Source organism: Camelus dromedarius, chromosome 12, assembly GCF_036321535.1.
Source record: "Camelus dromedarius isolate mCamDro1 chromosome 12, mCamDro1.pat, whole genome shotgun sequence".
Lineage (NCBI taxonomy): Eukaryota > Metazoa > Chordata > Mammalia > Artiodactyla > Camelidae > Camelus > Camelus dromedarius.
In genome coordinates this window covers 7089925-7111511 of record NC_087447.1, presented here as the reverse complement: position 1 = coordinate 7111511, position 21587 = coordinate 7089925, and the positions used below count along the sequence as shown (strand labels likewise).

Below are 21587 nucleotides of genomic sequence, written 5' to 3'. Positions count from 1 at the left end.
ACCTGAGAGTGGGGGAGCCTAATCCTGTCATCAGAGGCCCCCACAATTGCTTTATCCCATCTTTCCCCAAAATAAACTATCCCTGCTCAGCCCCCACCTAGCACAAGGAAAGGGGGTCATCAGCCCCATTTCCAGGCCTCACTCTATTAATAGGAGGCAGCAGATGCTGCAGAACCGAGCACGGCTGGGCAGGGACCACCACCTCACCCGGGCAGGCTTGCCAACCTGTCCCTGCTGGTATCTCGGCCCCAAATGCTCTGCCAGCACTGAGCAGGCAGTGTGGGGCGCAGGCCCAGAAGAGACATCTAAGCACCAGGAGCCAGCTTCAGCACAATTCAACTTCTTTTAATGTGAGAAAGCCTTGTCTTCAGTTGCTTTTTGTTCCCACAGACAAATGTGGATAAGCCACTGTGCCTCAGTGAGTTTCCAAAGAGGATGCTGCCTCTATCCTCCCAATACCATGTGAATGGTGGGCCACAGCCAGCGGGAGGCAAAAAGGTGTTCTGGGTGACTGGGACCCAGCTGAGGCCTAGAGGGCAGCACTGGAAGGGTGGGCAGGGTCAGGGGTCAGAGGTCAGAGTGGAGGAGTCCTGAGACCCCATGGGCGGGCCTGGTGGGAAGCCTGCTCCCTCTGGCACAGAGGCTCTGCAGTGGCAGCGCCAGGCCCTGGCGGCTGAACGTTGGCCAGCAGGACACCCAAGCCCCCAGAGGCTGTGCTTGGGACAGCCCAGCCGAGGCAAAGCAGAGTGAGGAGGCCTGACTTGGTTGCTTGCCGGCTCAGGCTGCTCAGCCTGGGGGACTGGTTTAAGGGCATCCAAGTCAAGTTGCCATCCTCCTGTGCTCAGGAGTAGGGAAGAAGGCAGGTGGGAGAGGGAAGGGACCGGGTTGTCCCTGGTCTCTGTACCTGGAGCACCACGCCATAGCAGGCTCACGGGGACCCACCATCCACCAGAGGTGGGGCAGGGAAGTGCCCAGAATGTTCCAGGAAAGTGAGAGGATGAAACAGGAAACACGAGCTCTGGGGTCTCGGGCAGGGTGTGCTCTGCGCATACCCCAGCTCTAATGGCTCCTGAGTGGAGCTGTCCCCCGCCTGGAGTGTGGGGAAGGGGACAAAGATCACAGCTTCTGAACAAGAGGTTGGGAAGTTACTGGAAAATTCAGTCAAGTATGAGAGGTGTCATTTTACAGAACAAAAACCAGCTTATGTATTTTTCCGGAAGACAGTCTCCCACATCCACCCATCCCTTGGAGTCCCCTCAAAAAGGCAGCTGGGCCTTGCTTCTGTGGCTGTGGAGCCAGGGGGACATGAGAGCAAGGAGCAGGACTTGCAGACAGGGGGCCATGGGGAAGGGAAGAAGGAAGGCACGAGATCCAACTCCATCTGGGAGCCTAGGAGGAGGCAGGACTGGGTGGGGAGGGAAGCTGCAGTCCGGATGGAGGGACTCCACCTAGACACAAAAGGGAATCCCAGTCTGGGTCTGCACGTGTCCTCAGGGCCCCCAGAGACTGGAGGGGCGTGCCGGGTGGCTTCCCCCCGGTCTCGGTCACAGGGCTGCTGCGTGGGCCGCAGAGAAGGCGGGGAGGGCAGCGGCTGTCCATGCGTGGGGCTGCCAGCCAGAGGAGGCAAGAAAGAACGCTGCCTCTAACGTTATATATTAAAAATATCCGTAGTTCTTATGCACAAAATTCCATCATTCACATACGAGTATCACCCCTGCCTCCCCCAAGAGCAGCCTTAAGAGAAAGATGGTGGTTTTCTTTTGCGAGCTGAGGAAACATCACTCAGTCTTTATGGACTTGAGAACCGCTAACCCTCCCCTCCCCTAGCCTCCGCCTGGCTGGGCACTGAGGTGGGGTCGTGGATGGCGGGGTGGTCACTCGTGCCTCCGCTTGGAGGGAGGGATCAGGTGTGGGGGCAGGTCAGCGGGCAGCTCGTGGCCCTCCAGCTTGACTTTGATGAGGTGGTTGGCCAGCGCGAACTCCTCATCGTCCAGCAGCCCATCCCGGTCCACGTCGGCCAGCTTCCAGATCTTCCCCAGGACCGTGTTGGGCAGCTTGGACTTCACCATCTCCTTCTTGGCGTTGGCGCCCGTGATCTTGCCGTTGACAGGTGACAGGGTGTAGAAGATCTCATCGTAGGTGGGCTTGTCCTTGCCCACCACCCACTCGACGTCATCAATGCCCTCGCCAGCCCCCTCGCCATAGCCATGCCCGAAGGGCCCGTTCATGGTGCCCTCGAAGGCGCCGCCCTTCACCACCTGGGCGGGCATCAGGGACTCCTCCTGGCGCACCATCACCATCAGCCGGGCGATGTCATTGGCCAGCATGTCGTCCACTGTGTCCAGCAGCTTGGGCTTCAGGGCCTGGAACTTGCTGAAGTCCTGGGTCTGCAAGAGCTCCTGTGGTGGGAAAGGAGGAAGGATGGGACTGGATTGGGCCTCCCAGACTCCGGCAAGGGATCCCAAGAAGAGCTGGCTCCACAACAAGGCCCCAACCCCTTATCCCAGGCAACTCAGTTAACCCCTCTGGGCCTGGGCTCCCCCATCTGTAAATCAGAGGTACAACAGTCTCCTTCTTGTAGGGCTGTGGCAGGGATAAACTTGGAGGTTGGGATGCTTGGCACAGCCCCGCCCCCTCCCTACCGTTCAGGATGAGTCACCACATTCCCCTGTGAGCTGTCACGGCCGTGGTCAACTTCTCCAGTTCGGGTGGGGTGCTGGTGATTAACCCAGCTGCTTCCACTTTCGGAAGCCCCAACCAATGGAGCCAGGGTTTCCTCCAAAACCACTGCCCCAGCACCCTCCTCATTCCCTGATCACCAGCAGCCCTCTTAGGGTGCAAGAGACAGCCATACCTGCATCTTGCGGAGGTTTGGGAAGTCGCCGGGGGAGATCTGATGCTCCCGCTCAATCTTCTGGTAGATCTCTCCCAGATTGTTCACCAGCTCTTTCTTTTTGCTCTCTTTACCAAAGACATTGGGCATCTCCTTCTTGAGGGAGCTGATGATGTAGGCATGGACCTGTGAAGACAGGGAAGGGGCAGGTGTCAGGTGCTTCCTGGACACCTTGTCAGGAGCATGGCCTGCACCTAGGCTGCCCCAGAAAGCTGGGATTGTTGTTGCCCTGAAGCCCACATTCTTTCTGTTTCTCGGTGGCACACCCACCTCCCTCGGCAGCGCCTCAGTCCGTCAGACACAGAATATGTTCACACCATCCTGCTTACACAAGTCTTTGGATGCTGATGTCCAGTTCACAAAACTCCAGCACAACCCGAGTTATGTTCCCCTCTATCATCCTGACAACCTCGGGGACAACTAAGGGTTAGAAAAATCGCACAAGGCTTTTCCCAGATGTTTCAGGCTTTACCTAAGCTCAGTACCTTGGTTAGACATCTGCCAATTAAGACAGCACACCCTTCACTTCCTGATAGTGGGCCAGTAATGCTGGCAACCTTCCGAGGGCACTACAGTCCCTTGCCAAGCAACATCCAGCCGTGGAGGGGCTGCGGCCAGTCAGCCTCATGCGACCTTATCCCAGACTGCCAGCTCCACCCCATAAAACCCCCTCCGCTGGCCTGACCCTGTCTGCCCAGGGCTGGGAGACTGGCTGAGCACTGACCAAGGGAAGCAAGCCGGTCACAGTCACAGTCACAGCTCCACCCATCACAGGCCAGCAGAGAGCAGCTCACTCCAGAAAAAGGGAACAGTCTCAAAACAGCAGGTGCAGGACAAGACTGGAGAGGACAGGGCTTTCCAGACATGGTGACTCAGTGTGTCCGAGGGCCAGGCAATAACACACTATCTCTGTAGATGAACCAGCAGGGGCTGAAGTCTGCCCTTTGTTCTTTCCTGGAAGGAGGCTAAGTGAGAGCATGGGTGGCCCTGCCAGGAGAGGGGCTGGGCAGGGGACAGGGGAGCTGCCTTTCCCTGCAACTGAGCAGAGACCGGACCGGAAAATAGGAAGCCAGCTCTCTCCTCCACTTACTGCCACTCCCTCTTCAGCTCAGGCCGTCCCTTGGCCCTTTGAGGCCAGGAGCTAGTTACATGGGTTCCTTCCTCAGAACCAGCTCTACTCACCAGGAAGGTTCCAGAAGTGAGATATCTAGAGAAATATGCAGCCTCCAGAGCAGGCTTCTGCATCTTTACTATGCACACAGATCACCAGGGGACTGTGTCCAAATGCAGATCCTGGTTCCATAGGGCAGAGGTGGGGCCTGAGACCCTACGCTTCTAGTAAATTCCAATTTGTGGGTCCAGGAGTACTTTGGGTGATGAGGGTGAAGACGCAGCTGGGGGTAGGGATGAAGGGTCACTTCCCATTACTCAGGCCAGGGAGCACCCAAAGCTACCTGACTCTGGGCCTTAAGACGGCATGGGGTGCCCCGGGCCACTGTGTTCGGCCTATGCAGTCGCAAAACCTCTGGGCTACATGCAGGCAGCCGGCTTCCTGGGGACAGGAGCACAGCCCTCGGGGCTCCTCCTGGCTCTTGCAGGACAGGCCCTGCCACCCAAAGAGGCTCCCGATATGGTGCCATTCAAAATCACATGTCCTAAGGAAACACATTCTGTTTCTCAGTGTTTGAAGGGTCCAATAGTGGTCTTAACTTTGTTTCCCAGCCCCAGCCACCCAGGATCTCCCTGAAGTGCTTGGCCAGGCACTGAGATTCCAAACTCTTGAGCAATCCAGACGTAGTTGGCAGCTGCCAGCAGGCCCAGCGATTCCACGGAGGGGCAGGGATGATTGACAAGGCCTCTTGGGTGGAGGCCACCCAGCAGTTCTCTCTGGGCCCACAGGCTTGTGCCCCATCTCTCCACTGACTACCTCCTGTCCCGGCCTAAGAGTCATCTCCCACTTGAGGCCCCCCGGTCCTGCCCACCCCCGCCCAGGATCGCTCTCTAGTCGCCTGCCTCTGCAGCACCCCGTGCTTACCCCGAGACAGTACAAATACATCATACTCTTTCTTTATGTGTCCTCCTTTCCCCCACTCAGATGGCCAGTGCCAGGAGGGTGGGGGCCCGTCAGTCCCTACTGCGGCCCCAGTGCCCAGCACCTGCTGAGTGCACTGCAGTGCTCGGCAGACCCGGGGAGGGGGCCGATGAGGCCTCAAGCAGCACCCTCACCCACTATCCACTTCCCAGGGTGCCCCTTGGTACAGTGGTACCATCCTCTTTGATGTTTATGTGAGTTAAAAAGAATCTCACTTAGGAAAAGGCTGCACCCACAGGTGCACCAGAGGACAGGTCCAGACAAGGCATGGCACAGCATGGCCATGGCTCTGAAGGCCTGGGTCTTGGGCATCCAATCCCGGTGCCCTGAGTGGCTGTCCCAGAGCCCCCTGGGCCGTCCCCACCGCCAGCTCTACCTTGGCCAGCCGTGCCCGCTTGATCAGGTCATTGAGCTTCCGGAGGGCGGCGTTTCGGGGCAGAGACTGGATGTCTTTGAAGAGGTCTTGCTCCTCAGCCTCAAAGAGCTTGCGGTTGTCGGGGATGAGGAGTGGGTGGGACCAGAAGGAGCCGATGTACACCCGGACCACCTCGGGCGTGTTGATGATCTTCCCCAGGGACCACATGAGGGCCCCATAGACCCGCATCAGCTGCTGGGTCTCGATCTGGTCAGCCTTGTTCAGCACCACGCGGATCTTGTCCTCGTGGTTCTTGAGGGCCTTGATGACTTCCGAGAACTCGTCAGAGATGTCCAACTTGTGAGCATCAAAGAGCAGGATGATGCGGTCAACCCGCTCAGCGAACCACTCCAGGACGGCCGCGAAGTCATAACCTGTGGGAAGAGAAAGAGGGTGAGTCAGGGGAGCCAGGGGCCAGGAGGCTCTGATGGCTCTTGTCTCTGACTTGGCCTGGTACTTCGCAGCCTGGGGTCATTTAAATTCCAAGAACGTACTCATGTGGACAGCACAGCACCCTGAGGGCAGGGTCACCAGGCCTCCCTACTTCTGTACCCATCATGGTTAACACCCTCACCAATATAGCACCTGGCATGAAGAGGTGCTTAACAATGCAAAGGAAGTCAGAGTCCAAGCTCTAGGGTGGGTCCGACTACAGCAAGAGTGAGGAGGAGACCCCCAGCAGCACGGCTCAGCACCACAGGGGCCTCTGCACAGCAGCGACAAACAGCAGCGAGACCTGCAGCTGCTACCTGTTCAGTGCTACATGTGGGGCTCCCTGCTCTGCAAGAATCTCATTTATTCTCTACAACAGGGGTTGCAAACTACAGCTCCGGGGCCAGATCTGGCCTGCCACCTGTATTCATTAATAAAGTTTTATTGGCACACAGCCCGCTCATCTGTACCATCTACGGCTGCTTTTGTGCTGCAACAGCAGAGCTCAGTTATCGTGGCAGATATTCTAAGGCCTACAAAGCCAAACATATTAACACTCTGACCCTTACAGAAACAGTTCAGTGACCCCTGCTCTACCACAAGCCTATGAAGCATTGCAAACCACTTCCCTCTCCAGGTCTTAAATCTTCTCTAAAATGACTGGACTAAACTCCTGATCTCAACTCTATTCCCTGCTGTTTCCCACCAACCAATAAAGGCCCACTGGTGAACCATGCCACATGTGGCAGACTGCTGCCTGGGACGCTTCCTTTAATAACAGAACTGTCTAATGTTAGCTGCATTCACGCAACCCCCTCAGCTTAAGACTGAATTTCCCAGCCTCTCTCGCAGCAGAAATGAACAAGAAAAGAAAAGGCGCACGAACCCTTTGTCCTCTTCTCCCTCCCCGAGGACTGGAATGTAGGTGTGATGGCAGGAGCTGGAATAGCCACCTTGGGTTCAGGATGGTCTTGGACCATCAGATACCTGATTTAAGCCAGTGGATTTGCAAGACTGGGCAATAGTGGTTTAATTTGTATCCTATCTTACAATTATACCACTTCAAAATGTTCCACTTCTGGAGGCACTGTCCCCAGAAAAAGTGAAAATTCTGTTTCTCATCTTTTAAGAACACTAAGGAAAGGCAGGAAGACTATGTGGAAACAATGACCTAAAAGTTTTGGGGAAGCTTGGGTCCCAGCCCCTGAGCTGCTATCTCCTCTCTGGATGATTCTAGGCACATCTCCTGGTTCTTCAGCTCCTACCATAGGCCACCCGAAATGCAGGCCAGACTTCTTAGGAACCACTGTGTACTTAGGAACCAGAGTAGTCACGCTCCTGGGAAGAAGCCAGAGAAGCCGCTCCTATAAAGAAGGGCCTGGGACACTGCCCAGAAATGGGCCAAAACCAACCTCCCCCACCCGCAGGGCCTGCTCCCACACTCTGCACCCTGACCAGGCTGGGATTGACAGGCCTTCCCTGGACGGCAGGAAACAGAAAAGTAGCAGGTAGAGGAGGAGACCAAAGAAAGGGACAAAGTGTCAACAAAAGGCCCAGAGTGACTCACAGTGCCACGGGGAGGGCAGCCCTCAGCGTCCCCCTTGTAAGGCACCAGCTGAGCAGTTCACCAGAGCGCAGTCCAGCTCTCCTGTCCCGCCAGGCCCTCCGGGCTGAATGCAAGTCCACAGCCGCCCTGATGAGGCCGCCTCCACTGGAGCCAGAAAGCCGGCCCCCTGCACATGAGGGCTCTAAGCTAAACAGGGACGTGCAGGGTGGGCCCAGGGTGAAGCTGTGTTTGTTGAGACAAACATTTGGCTGCCAGGCCCCCAGGTTCAAGTGGGCTTGAGTCATCTGGGTGCCTGGAGCAGCAGCATTCCACACTGGGGCACTCAGAAAAAACATAGGCTTTTAGTAAGAAAGCTCTGGATTCAACTCCAGGCTCCAGCCACTGATTCTGTGGCCTGAAGTTCTTAATTTCTGATTTATACTTTTTCATCTATAAAAGTCAAATAACAGTTCCTTCTCCTAAGGTCACAGGGAGGATTAAAGGAGGTGATGTGTCGGGCTCCCAGCACAGGCCCCAGCACCGGAATGACACCCATGGGTCGGGCAGGCCCAGGCCGGGGGCGGGGATCGGGGGAGATGGTAGGGCCCCATGGAATGAAGACTGAGTGGCTGGGACTGCATCACTGGTCAGGAACAAAGAGTGACAAACATTTAGCCTGGCTCTAAGGCCAGAGGCCAGCTTTTGTCCCTGTGGCAAGACACCGAAACTGAAGGAAAGCCCAAAAAGCACTGCTTCCCTCAACTGAGCCCGTAGCCTCGCAGGACAACCTGTTCCCACCCCAGCACAGGGGGAAACAGGCTGCTCTGATCGGAGGCAGCCCCCGCAGCAGTCATTTCTTAACAGGGTGGAAGCAGCAAAGCCCCTGTGAATTGAACTTGAGCCCGGGCAGGGGAGCCATCAGCCTTCCAGAGGCCCAAGCAGACGTCAGAAATGGCTGGGCACCAGATCCCCTGCACCCAGAGGGCTTGGGAGGGGACAGGGCAAGGGCTGGCTCACTCATGTGCCCGCCACCAGCCACCACCCAGGCTGCTGGTTCCAAAGTACAAGGGGCCCCAGACACGAGGAGCAGGCGGAGGGGAGCGGGCTGGGAGTGGGGTGGCCCGGCCAGGCCACCACCTCCTTTTATGGTTGGCTCTGGGACCGGCAGGTCAGTGCTGGAAAAGCGATGACTCAGGACTGAACGGCAGCTCCTTCTCAGCAAAAATGAGGCCCCACTTCTTCCCTCATCACACTGTTTGTCCTCAGACCACCAGAAGTTCAAATCAGACCACAGATTCACACAGCTGGGGAGGCGGCAATGCCAAAACCGAGGTGATGGGAACAGGGGCGCCCTGATGGGCTAGGCTGGAGGCCGAGTTAGCTTTGGCTCCAGAGTCAGGACAGCATGCAGGGAGCTGAGGTCACCCCCAGACTCCACCCAATGCGGCCTCACTCCTCCCCTCCCCCAGTGGCCAGCGGTGGGAGGCACATAGTGGGGAGGGGGAGAGAGAGGAGGAGGAGAGTCTCTGAAGAAGGCACCAGGTCTGGGAGACCAACCAGATCCGAGGTGTCCCCCACGGCCCCGCCCACAAATCCAGTTACTTGCCAACACCTCAAGCTGAAGCCAACAGAGCTAAAACCGTTTTTTTGCAGATGAAGGAAATTTCCTGTTTGTAAGGAAAGTGCTCACACTTGGTGAGAGAGACCCGGTGGCTGGCCAAGCACGCCCACAGGTTATGAAGAGGGTCACAACGATCTGGTCTGTGCAACATCATTGCAGGTGGGGGACCATATCCTAGCACATGGCCACAGCCACCATTAGGCCCATCCAACAGCCCTCAGCCCACCAATCCCTCACTCAGCCTGAGTGTCACCACAGGCACTGAAGGCTGGACTAACCCACAGCTGTGGTGCCCAGAGGCCACCAGAGGCCTAAGGCTCGGTGGCAGGTGACAAGTCCAGGGAGGAACCTCCTGCCCCCTCCGAGCACTGCCGCAGGCACTGACACGTAGAGGTCGGCCTCAGGGGCAGGATCAGGCATCAGACCCCACAAAAGGCAGAGCAATTCCTCAGCAGAAGCGGGAAGGCACGGTGCCTGATGGGGAGAAAACTATTCCCCGCCGACCGCGTGTGGACCAGGTGCTGTAGTCTCAGGCAGATGGTTGTGAGGGCGCTGACACCCACAAAGGACCCGGACAACACGCTCCAAGGGGGTGAGCTGGAAAAAAAAGGCTGAGCCTGCAGTGTGAATAAAAGCCAGTGCTGATAAGAGACAAGCTCTGGCTCAGAGTTCTGGGACCTTGAAGACATTATGAAATAAGCCAGTTACAGAGTGTGAGTCCACTAGTCTGAGGTCCCCAGAGTCCAATCCAGAGACAGAAAGTAGAACGGTGGGGTCCAGAGGCTGGGAAAGGGAAGAAGGGGGTTGCTGTTTAATGGGGACAGTTTCAGTTTGGAAAGATGAAAAAAGTTCAGGACTTGTTGGTGGTGATGTTTGCACAACAACGAGAAAGTAGTTAATGCTACTGAACTGTGCACTTAAAATTGTTAAAATGGTAACTCACATTATGCATGTTTTGCTATATACACAGTCCTGAGGGTGAGGGAGGAGAGGGAAAGAGGAGCCGCTCTGCAGGCTGACCTTGGGGACCTGGGCTGCCTTCCCACTGAGAGTCATGAGTCCCACCCTCCGGCACCAAGGTGAAGGGAGCAGTTGTGATGCGTCCTCACCCCAGCCCAGCACCCTCCAAATACAGGTACTTTCAGCAGCTGGGGGAAAAGCTGCTTCATACATTCCAGAAGTTTCTAGAACACAAACAATAGACGGTTTGTCTCCAATCGACTTTTGCTTCCTGCCATTCAAGCTGCGTGGGCCTCAGTGCTTCTTGCTACAGCTCTCATCATGCAGGCTTCTAACTCGCGCTGGGGCCGGGAGGAAGGGGTGCAGGGGAACAAGAAAGATTAGAGAACTAAGAGTCTACTCTGTGAACTTGTTCTGAGCTTCCTTAAGCTAAAGTTCTTAAGGGAAGGACTCTTCCAGTGGGGCACAGCGGTTAGGAGAAAGGGGCCTCCCACCGCTAGGTATTTACCCAAGACAAATTAAGAAATTAAAATTTGCACTCTACATGAAGGTTTACAGCAGCTTTATTTAAAACTGCCCCAAAATGGAAACACAGATGCCCTTTAACAGGTGCATGGATGACAAGTCACAGTCCATCCATGTGATGGGAGACAACAGCTCCCAAAAGGAATGAACTGCAGACTCTCAAATACACAATGAACCTCAAAAGCACATGTTCAGTGAAAGACAGACACAAAAGGCTTCACACTATATGATTCCACTTACAACTTTCCGGAAAGGCACAACTTGAGGGACAAAGATCAGTGGCTGTCTGGGCCAGGAGGGACTACAAAGGGGTGTGGGGAACTTTCTGGGGGTAATGGAAACTCTGTATCTTGGTCCTGCTGGTGGGTACACTGCTGCTTCACAGAGTGAATTTTACTGTATATAACACAGACCTCAATAAATCTGGCCTAGAAATAAGCAAAAAAGGATAGGGGGGCCAAGAAGAAGACAGCTGGACTCTGGAATCAGGCCCACATTTGAATCCTGAACCTTCTACTCAACAGCCAGTGGGGTAACCCTCTCCGAGCCTCCATCTCTTCATCAGCAACGTGAAGACATCAGACTTCTGCTTTGAGTGTGAGTGAGCGCCTGGCACACTGTAGGCACTTGGTAAATGTTTGCAATTATTTATTCACAGGATTTGTATTTTGGGCTCAAGAAGCTCACATTCTGATGGGTGTGTAGGCAACGGCCGCCCCTGACGCGTGAAGAATGCCTCGTATCCCAAATATAAACCGAGCATTTGCAGGCACTTGGGCCAGCTGCCGCCCAGCCAGCCGCCAGGCTCGCAGCCCCAGAACAGGTGCCGTGCCAGCACAGGCTAGTACCACTCTTCTGCGGGCAGAGCGGCCCACACCCTGGGCAGAGCCTGTGGCATTCCCAGCCAGCGCTGGCTAGGGTCGGGGGTGGTAGCGAGAGGAAGGCTTTGAGGAGGGTAGCTGTGCTGAGGTCGGGGACCAGGGACCCAGAGAAGGTCCTGGAGACTGAAGGGAAGCCCCTGCTGAGTCAGTGCTTCCCCCTCTGCCAGACTCCTCAGGATGTTATTTGGAAAAAGGTCTTCCTCCCCAAAGTCTGGGAATCCCTGGATTTTTCAGTGTCTTTATTTTTATTCAGCTGACATTTGTTGAACACTTAACTGGCCACCAGGCACTAGGGCAAAAGCTTAACACATGTAAATTCCTGTAATCAACAAGAACCATGAGGCTGGTATTGCTATTCCTGTTTTATTGAGGTGACTCCCCAGGGCTCAGCAACTCCTTAGGGCCCCCAGCTTCTAAAGTGCTGACCTGGGACTTGAACCTCCTGTCATTATCTGTACTGTGGGCATTGGGAACCCAGAACGGATGCAGTACTCAGCCTTGAACAAGGCTTTTGGGCAACCTCATGGAGCTGTTCTATAGGCTGCAGAAAACCCTGCTGAAAAGCTGGACATCTCAGGAGGTGGTCAGCAGGAAGGGACACCTCTGGGTCAGAGGGCTGCAGGTTTGCTCCAGGCAGCTCCCTACCCCAGTGTTGAGGAAGCAGATGGCTCCTGACCTTGGATGGAGCCTAAAAACCAGGGTCAGTCAGCAGAAGGGCAAGTGAGAACCCAGGGAACCGGCCAGCCTTAGCCAGGACTCCTAGTGCCCGTCATGGATGGCTTGGTGGGGGCAATTTCTGGCTGCAGGCAGAGAATAGGGTAAAAATCTCAGCAATGCTGTTCAAAGCCCCAGACCTCAGGCCCATTTCTGGACTTGGAGTCTGATCTGGGGCCTGAAGAGAAGAAGCGTGGCTCCTGGGCATTCGGGGAGAGCTGATACCTGCACAGTACCAACCTAGCAGGGCCAAAGACTTCCCTGAGCCAAGCTCTCAGAGCTCCTCACCCTAGAGCACCGCCTTTCAGCACACTAGTACGCACCTCTGCTGGGTTCAAATCCCAGTGCCAACTAGTGTTAGCCTGTGCCTTCTTGGGCTGCTTAACTTTGCTAAGCCTCTGTCTCATCTGAAAGGCAGGGGCATCCTCACAGACGCAGCTGCTGTGATAGCCAAGGTTCACATGGCAGCGGTCAGCAGAGAGCCAGGCCTGCCGAGCTCTTATCTCCTAATCCAAGTTGAAACAACACGTCCCTGCTGACTTGACTCCCACAGGGGAAAACGAGGTACAAAAGTTATGGCTCAGCTCACAGCCTCGTAGGGAGAATGGCACGAGAGCCCTGGCCAGACCCCTGCCTCCTGGGTTGGGGCCTCCATTTGGACGACGCCTCCTGCCGCTGCCCACTGAGGACCAGCAGCGGTGGGAAGGTCCTGCTCCCTCCCAGGCACTGCTGTGACTGCGCAGGCAGCCAGCAGCTGGGAGCCAAGGCCACCAGCCCCACAAGGCCCCAGATGCCCTTTGGAATGCACTTTATCAGTCACTCAGGCAGCACCCAAGAATGAATGCTGTCCCCACAGGTCACCTTTCTCTGCTGACACAGAAGAACATTATTTTTAAAGTAGATTAGCACAATGGAGAAGAACAGCCCAAGACCCCCGAGAGGCCCCTTCTCGTCCCTGTAACAATTCTCAGGGGTCTGTTGCAGAGCCTGGGCTGCATCCCAAAGGCTTTGGACCTGCACAGGCCCTACCTTATCTTTCCAGACAATGTTTCCTACACACATTAGGGACCATGGGGGAAAGTTAGGGGGGGCCAGGCAGACAGGGTGGGAACTGGAAGTAAACGTAATTAGCAACTCTAATGTCCACGCAGCCTCCTGGAGGATGCTCTGTTTCTAGGGGATGAGGTCGGCAGACAACAGAAACGTATGCTGCTTGTCCGGGACCCAGGTTTTCTGTTGGCCTGATCCTTCTGAGAGGGAAACACCTGCTTTCCATGCTATCAGCAAAGGGAGCACAGAGGCGGCGGGCCAGGGAGCCTGGAACGCACTGCCCTCCTCTGACTTCCTCTGCTGAGTGACACGGGACCTTTGCAATGACAGACGAATGGGGTCTCCAAGAAGGAGAAACCTACCCCTTCTCGGTCCACCTAGAGGACGCCACTCCTGAAGGTCACATCCAGCACATCTAAGAGGTACCGCACTATAGTCTTTCCCCAGCTGATAAAACGCTGACACCAAACATATTCCACGGCAAATCCCAACCTGGTAACTTTTAGTAAAACACTTTAAACCAAGACCTCTAGGGTTATGGACGGAAAGAAATAGTCTGTAAAATCAGTTTGATCTCTGTTTCACAGAAGGAAAGCCCTCTTCCAACCACAGTGATGTACTTATCTTTAAGCCAACCTCCTTATTCCTGCCCATGATGGGTGGGGGAGGCCTTCCTGGCTGCCCAGGGACCCAAAGGGGCCATGCCGTACATGGTGAGGGGCACAGGCAGGCCCCATGAGGTGAAGCACTAACGGCGAACCCCGCTGTCTCCTGTTGGCTTCCTCCTCCAAGTATCTGCCATCTGCGTGGGCAGATGCCTGAGATGCACCCTGTGCCTGACTGGAGGGCACACTGGGGCACTGCCCTGGTGCCTGTCCCAGAGAAGGCAAGTTTGGACACCACTGTCTGCCTTTCCACTAATGGGGTAAGGAAGCAGAGGGAAGGGGGCAGGGTCCCCGTGGTAGCAAGACAGACCCTCCCAACTCATCACTCTGCTAAGGCCACAGGCCGATGTGTCAAAGACAGCCCAGCAGGGGAACCTCACAGCACTGCTGGAAAACAACTGTTCCTGAGTTCTCTTTTAGGGAGACAACAGGGGCCACAAGAACCCTAAAAGCTTTCTCCCAAACACCTTAACTGCCAACACTGAAGGTCCTAAGGTGTGTGGCATCTGGGGGGATATGTCTCTTTTCATGAGCTATTACTGTCCTTTCCTCAAAGAGGTGTTCACATCAACTGACCTACCTGACCTGATGGCCCCCAGTCAAGAAAGCCCCTCCCCAAGCTACTCCCCCAGGCCATAAAAAGAGAACTCTACAGAGCCTCAGAAAAGTCCCTCCAGGAAGCTCAGTCCTGGAGGCAGACGGAGAATAAACTCCCTTTTGTAGGTCTTTCTCTTTAAGAGTAACTTACTCTGAGTTTCTAGCCTTGCTTTGGCAAATGACAAGGCAAAAGCCATGTTTATCAGGCATTTTCTTAAAACCAGATTGGAACAATGATGTCAGTAAGAAAGAAAAAAATGGCCCTTGCCTTTTTCTAAGGGATTCCCAAATCTGCTCTCTTGAACTCCTAGAAGTATCATTATTATTAGGGGTGGAGATCCTAAAAGTTTAAACCAGATTTAGAGATAGAGAGCAGTTTCAGTATGCTCTGATGCAATCCCATAACGGCAGGGGCCCACAAGCCTGGAAAAAAAGAGAAGCAAGGTTTCTCAGCACTGAGAATGGGGCCCCACCCCCTCAGAGCCGCAGCAGACACACTACCTCCCAACTTCAGCTGCAAAGCTCACTAACGCTGGGCTGGACAGCCCGGAGGGAAAGGGGGTGCAGGAGAGATTTGCAAGTTAATGATAAACAAATCTGGTCACTTGTCCTCAACCCCCTCTGAGTCTGATTTTGTTTCATTTTTACATTTGCAGCTGCAGACTCCACTCCTAGCCTGCCAGATATCACGGCCTGCGTCCCCACTCCAACTCCTCCCAGAGAGCATTCAAGCCCCAAGGTCCCCCTCCTTCTACAAAAAGGGGCAGCAGCAGAAACAGAACCCAGTGCAGGCGCATCCTGAACCAGATCTTTAGAAAAGCTTGGCAAAATCAAAACTGGAGTTTACACAACTAGAACGGGCCTGGTGCACTAATATTCCGCATGAAAACCTCACGCTACACAAAGCGCCCAGGGAGGCTCTGATTACCAACATTTAAGCAAATTTAAACATATTTCCACTGTACCCTAAATGTTTAACAAATTGCTGCTAGCTTCTCCTTTTGGCTGGCTTCCTCAAGTCAAACTGTTCTCTCACAGTCCTGCTGGACTCACTGGGAATTTATACTGCCTTGGGAGGCAAAGCTTTCAAACATAAACTAAGGTGAATGGGCCCCCAGGGGAGCCAGGAGCTCATTCAGAGCATCAGTGCTGCCTGAGGTCCCTGGAGCCCAGACACTAAGCAATTTCCTGGGACCTCACAGCCAGCCTGTGCTCCTCCTCTCCAGCATGCCCCAGGGGCTGGAAACCTCGAAAGCCACACAAAATTGGCTGCTGTCTCACCCTGATGGCTCTTGTAACCTCAGCAAAGGCAGCCAAGGAAAAAGCAGCTCCAGCCCCTACCGGGCTTGAAACACCGACCAGAGACAAGGCTGACAAGGCTGACGTGAGACAGGTTCTCACTCAGGCTGAGAGAAACTGGGGCAGCAGCTGGCCCATGTCACAGACATCAGATAGAAGTCGTCTGACTACACCAGGTGCCCTGGGCTGTGTCGGAGCCTGTTTACCTCTGCTGATGCGCTGTTTCTCTCCAGACAGGATCCCGGGAGTGTCAATGATGCTTATGCTGTCCAAGACCGGGTTGGGCAGCTGGGCACACATGAACCTGCATGGGAGCAAGAGCCAGGAAGAGAGATGTCAAGACTCAGGTATCGCTGCTCTTGATGGGACAGTGGTGATTTCTATACTCCATTTCCCCCTCTGGCTTCCTTTCCAGAAGCAAAGCACTTAAAGGAGGTTTTCTATTGTCTTAAGTTTCCGGGGTGACCAGCAAATTGTACATGTTGTCTTAACTGGGAATCAACTAGCAGGCTCAAACTGACCCACATCAGCACTTCCCTCACTTAGCTTTTCCCCCAGAGTTCAAGAGTTCAACTTTCAAGTTTGCTGACGTGTTAGTGAAAACTGCACAAGCCTAGGCCACCATTCAATTCCAGAAGGAAAACAGAAGGGTGACAATTGGGACCATGGAATTCCATATTCAAATTTTTAACCGCTTGGCCAAATTTCCACATCCTGCTGAGAGATGGTCCTTTCTTACTGCTGTTGGGGCCAGCCCTCCCTTCCACCCAGCTGCTTGAGAAAATGGATTGCAGTGGGAGACCAGTGACAGACAGGGGACCACACAGGCTGGTGGATGGTGGGGCAGGGAAGTACAGACACCGTTCTCTGAAAGCCACAGCAGACTGAGGAAGAACGAAGCCACAGAGAGAGGCTGGCAACTCACGGGCGAGGGCTTAGCTGTGTGCGCCTGAGTTCCCACTGAGCTTTGAACAGTCCAGAACAGCAAGGGGCTGTCCCAACTGACAGCAGAGATTCTTGATTGGACACAGAAAAGACTCCTTTAAAGACTTCTCTGTAAAAGGTACTGTGAGCAAAGAAAATACTGACCTATCGTCTAGGAATCTGAGATGATTAGCTTCTCCTTTTGGCCTCACCCCTCAAGTGGCCTGCAGCCCACAGGCCGGGGGAAGCTGGCCAGGGCGAGAGGTGCTGCCTGCAAGCACAACCGAGCAGAACCAGCTGACCCACAGGACGAACAAACCTTGGACCTCATCCTGCCCGGTGCCAGCAGCAGAGTACATGTGCCGTAAATAACCACATATTGGACCTGGGGCACCTGCTAGGGAAGGGAGTTAGTGGAGAAAATACCAAAACAAGAGGATTTGAAGTAGAGTTGGCTCTGAGAAGTAATGTACATAAAAATGCCTTGTGAAGAGCCTAGAGAGTTAGCTGACATCTCTGCAAAGCCCGGGGAGTGAGGCAGAAAACACGAAAGGGAGCAGGCAGCGTAGATGCACTCAATCCATTTCCTCACCAATAAGGACACACAGATTTTATCTCAAGCTACAAGTAGCAGTTACACAATGAGTTTACACAGGACACTCTGAGCATATCCTGGCTGTGCCCTGTCTCCTGCTCAGTCTGATTTTAGTCTTAGAGCAGCCACTTAGGGAAAAAAGGCCGGAAAGTCAAGTCCGTGACTCAATGGTTCTCTTTAAGAGCAGGGGAGAGGCTGTGTCAGCTAGTGAAGAGCCCTCTTTGTGTGCCTGGCGGCCAGTGGCGCTGGTGGACGACACAGGCTGACACAGCTCGCAGCCTCAGCTCGAGTGCAAACCCACACCACCACCCGCCCCGCCCCCCCCGTCCCCCCAGGCTGATAAGGCTCCCGTGGGCAGGGCCGTTAGTGTTCTGGGACCCTCTGGAGAGAAAGCGTTGACAAGAAGGAATTAAAAGTGTGGTTTTCGGATCCTGTGGCAGCAGCAGCATCAGAGTGCCTCTCTCTGGCCCAGCGCTCCTGAACTACTCTCTTCTTCAGGCAGAGGTAGCAGCAGGTGCTAACTGGCTGCACAAAGGCCAGATAGTCGGAGAACTCTGAACTCTACAAATCAGCTGGGCTCTCTGAGCTGCGGTTTCCGAAGGAGGTGGGGGCTGCCTAGATGGTGTTTAAGATATCTTCCAGCTCTGAAACTGTCTCCAAATTCAAAAAACAGGTCATACTCCCATTTCTCTTTTCAAAAAAGGTCTGCTCTCACAATCAAAAGTGGACACCTAAAGACAGTAGAAGTAGGTGTAGTTACCCTTCTAGCTTCCCAAATTTCTGCCTGAAAACAGAGACCTAATAATGCTTGGAATTCCCAGCAGAGCAGCCAAACTTTCCACAAGATCGTATGGCGCCCACCAGCTGACAGTCAGCCAATCGCCTATCTACAGGCAGAACAATTCTAAAACACCAGTATCCTCTGGAGGGAGGCGGGCTCAGGGTTAAGGGGGCCAGGCCTTTTCAGAAGTCTCCCTCTTAAGGGCTCTACTCTGGCCCTGACACACAAATGACATCAGCCATGAAACAGGACAGGTCTAAATGCCTGAAAGGGGCAGAGAGACAACAGAAGCCTGCCCGTCTTTTCTATTAAAGGTCAGCTCTGCTCACAGAGGTAGGCCTGGCCACTGGCTTGGATCAAGGGTGAGCTGGTCTACCCTGTGTGGCCAGACAGCGTCTGGAAAGGAATGTGATCATACAGGGTGGAGACCTTCTGGAAAGCAAGAGTCAAGGATTCTTTCCCAGGCTCTTCTCCTAAGAGATTTTGAAAGGCATGTGGAGTCACTCTTTGAATGGGGTTTGGCAGAGTCGGCAGATCTGTGAAGTTCTTCCGGTATGTCCCCTGGGGGTGAGGGGAAGGATTTTAGAAGCACTGGGTTCCTTTAGAGAAAAGTGAGCTTGGCTGTTGCACTCCTGAGAGAGGAGGCATTTCATTCATAGCCTCATGAAGGTTAGAACCTTGTAGGATTACCCTCATCAGGGTTTTACCCATTTAACTGGGGAAATTGAGGCCCAAGTACGTTAGAAAACGTCCTAGTGAGTCTTCAGAGGGGCCCAAATCTCATTCCAAGGCTCCCAGAGCCACCGCCTGGCAGCACAGACCCATACTCCTGAAACCCCTAAAGCATCACAGGCCCTTTGGAGATGTTCCTGGGAGAAGCAGTGGCACTGGGTCTGGCTGCTGCCTGTGCAGGCTGTCCCAAACTCAGCAGGCCACAGCAGATCCTCCCCGTCCCTCCTACATAAAACCACTGGTCCCAGGGGAGGCAATGAACGCCACACCAGCAAAGGGAATGGCTGAAAGTTTCACTGTATTTTTCCATGACATTTAAGAAACAGACCCTTGAAGGGAGGGGTGTGGAGGGTTGGTTTGAATGAATTAGGTGCGTCCCGTCTGAGGGAAGGAGGTGGAGACCAAGACTAACTGAGGGAAGTGAGTCTGCGATCTGCCTGTGGGGTTGGGAGTTAAACTGATAACTTGGAAAATTCTGGGGGATGACAGAGCCGGGGAAGCCAGCGACGCCCACTCCCAGATCACCTCCCCCGTAGGGTTTTCTCTGGTAAGCGGCAGGGGACCCAGTCCTGGGGAGTGGTCGCTGAGGGTGTCGCGGGGGCCTCGAAGACAAAGAACAGCCGGGGAGGCAGCAGTAAGAGGGTCAGGACCCCCGCCGCCCTCCCTGCGCTCCCCCGGGGCAAGGGGCGGGTACCTGTTGAGGAAAGCGTTGCCGAAGGCATTGAGCTTGCGGAAGGGGCGCCGTGGGTCGACGACCAGCGCGTTGCCCGGCACCATGCCCTCGGTGGGGCCATGCATGACCGCGATGAAGGAGTCGGTGGTGGGCTCGGGCCCGATGCGCATCCCTGGGAAGTCCTGCTCGATCAGGTGCCGGATGAAGGTGGTCTTGCCCGTGCTGTACTGGCCCACGAGGAGCACCATGGGCTTGTTGTCGAAGTCAGCGTCCTCCAGCGCGGGCGAGTGGAACTCGTGGAAGCGGTAGTGCTCCTCCAGGGGCAGCAGCTTCTGCGCGTACAGCTGCCGCAGCCCCTCAGCCACCGTCTGGAAGAGCTCCGGCTCCTTCTTGCGGCGGGCATCCTTGCTAACCCAGCTGAACATGCTGCCGGAGACTGGGCTGGCTGCTGTGGATCGGAGCAGCGGCTGAGAGCCGGGCGAGGGCGCGGAGCCAAGGCGGGGCCCTGCCGGCCGGCTGAGGGGCAGCGGGGCAGGGGGCGGGGAGCGGCCCACACTGCGCAGGCGCACGGCTCGGACCTGGCGCGCCCTCTGCGCAGTGGAGCGCGCGCCTCGCCGTGCGCTCTTTATAAGGCCAGACCGCGCGTTCGGGCGCGCGCGCCGCCGCCACGGGGGGCCGCGGGAAATGGTGGAGGGGTTAGAGCTCTGCCCTCGCACTCCGAGCCACGTCCTCCCCTTCCCTGCCTCCCATTGGCCAATTGCAAATCTCGCGAGCGCCGCTTGTTGCGAGCGCCGCTTGTTCCGCTCCCAGCCCGTGGCCCCGGTGCCGTGGCAACCGCATCTGTTTCACTCCGCCCCTAGTGGGGCTGCTCGCGGAAGTGCTGCGGTTGGGAAGGCGGGAAGCAGGCGTCAGGCGCGAGGAGGTCCCAGGGTCTGCGCGCCTTCCAGCATGCGAGACTCCCAGTTAGGCACCCCAGTTTCCCGACTTCGCGCCCCACCCGCAGTGACCCCATGAACGGTTCTCCTCCTCCCACTGGCTCAGAATCCACAGAAGTATGGGAGGACCCCGGGGGCCCTGCACCTCTTGTCTGCACTGTCTTTTCTCCCCCTCGCCTCTGCTTCCCTGACACTCCCTCTCACCCCCTCATCTTTTATCTGCTTTGGGACTGAGAGAGACAGGAAAGAAGTAGTGGGGGAAGCTGAGGGTGTAGAACATCCAAGACAGGGTGGTGACTGGAGAAAGAAAAATAGGAAGGGAGGTGGTGAATGGGGAAAGTCTGACCAGCAGTGGGGCTGGGAATTGGGAGAGGGACTCTAGCAGTGGAGGACACATATGACATATAACAGGTGGGGGAGAAGAGACAGCCTCCGTAAAGAGGCTGCATCTGTGGGAGGGTGTAAAGAGGAAGCCCAGGTCCTCTAGCCCTTGAGTTTTGAGGAAGTGAAATCGGAAATTCCCTATGTGGGGAAGAGGGGAAATATGGGGCAACAGTGAAATCTTGTGGGAACTTAGGGGGAATTAAAAAACCCAAATACTTCCCCTTTCTTCTCTGGGTCACCACCACTTACCGTCTTTTACTCTGACTTTTGTCCCCTTCCTTACCAGTTCCTGGCTGTTCCAATAGGCTCATGTCCCCCCCCCCCCCCCCCATCATCCCTGGCCACACCCAGGCCCTCTTGGCTGTCCGAGCTGGTGAGAATCTTCAGTAGGTGATGTCAGAGCTTTGGAGACTGATTGTTATGTAACCAGTATCAAAGACACCAAAGTGCCAGGGGTGGTGGCAGTGCTTGCTCCTAGATAGACCTAAAATGCACCTGGAAACTCGAAGGCCTCATGTCCAACTTTCTGGCTTCTGGGAAATGTGGGAGCCTGGAGGGCTGGGTGTCTGTATCAAGAAAGAAAGCAGGCTGGCAGGCTAAGAGGACAGAGGCAGGAACTCAGATCTGAGAACAGCAGAATACTAGAGGGGGCCAGATGGGAGATTTGATTGCCCACCCCTTGTAGGATCAGGCCTTGGTGCTTTCTGAGGGGAAAAATTCACATTAAATTGATTGCTTTCCCTCCCCCTCCCTGACCATTGGAGAGCAGATGAGTAATTCCAGCCCTGCTTTCAGTCTTAGGTCCCTGATTTACTGCTTTTACTTGGGACTTCATTAGCATTCTTTTCATCACAGTAAAACGCAGCAGCCATG

At 55.0% G+C, this 21587-nt stretch overlaps 1 protein-coding gene across 1 annotated transcript; it reads right to left on the bottom strand.

The window, feature by feature from the left end:
- Nucleotides 1-324: 324 nt before the first annotated feature.
- Nucleotides 325-19988, bottom strand: EHD1 (EH domain containing 1). Its single transcript, XM_010996036.3, has 5 exons — nucleotides 19417-19988; nucleotides 15897-15994; nucleotides 5362-5774; nucleotides 2855-3019; nucleotides 325-2399 (listed from the first exon to the last, which is right to left on the bottom strand). The coding sequence occupies exons 1-5, from the start codon at nucleotides 19818-19820 to the stop codon at nucleotides 1875-1877; spliced, it is 1605 nt and encodes a 534-aa protein (XP_010994338.3). The 5' UTR covers nucleotides 19821-19988; the 3' UTR covers nucleotides 325-1874.
- Between the last annotated feature and the right edge of the window lie 1599 nt (nucleotides 19989-21587).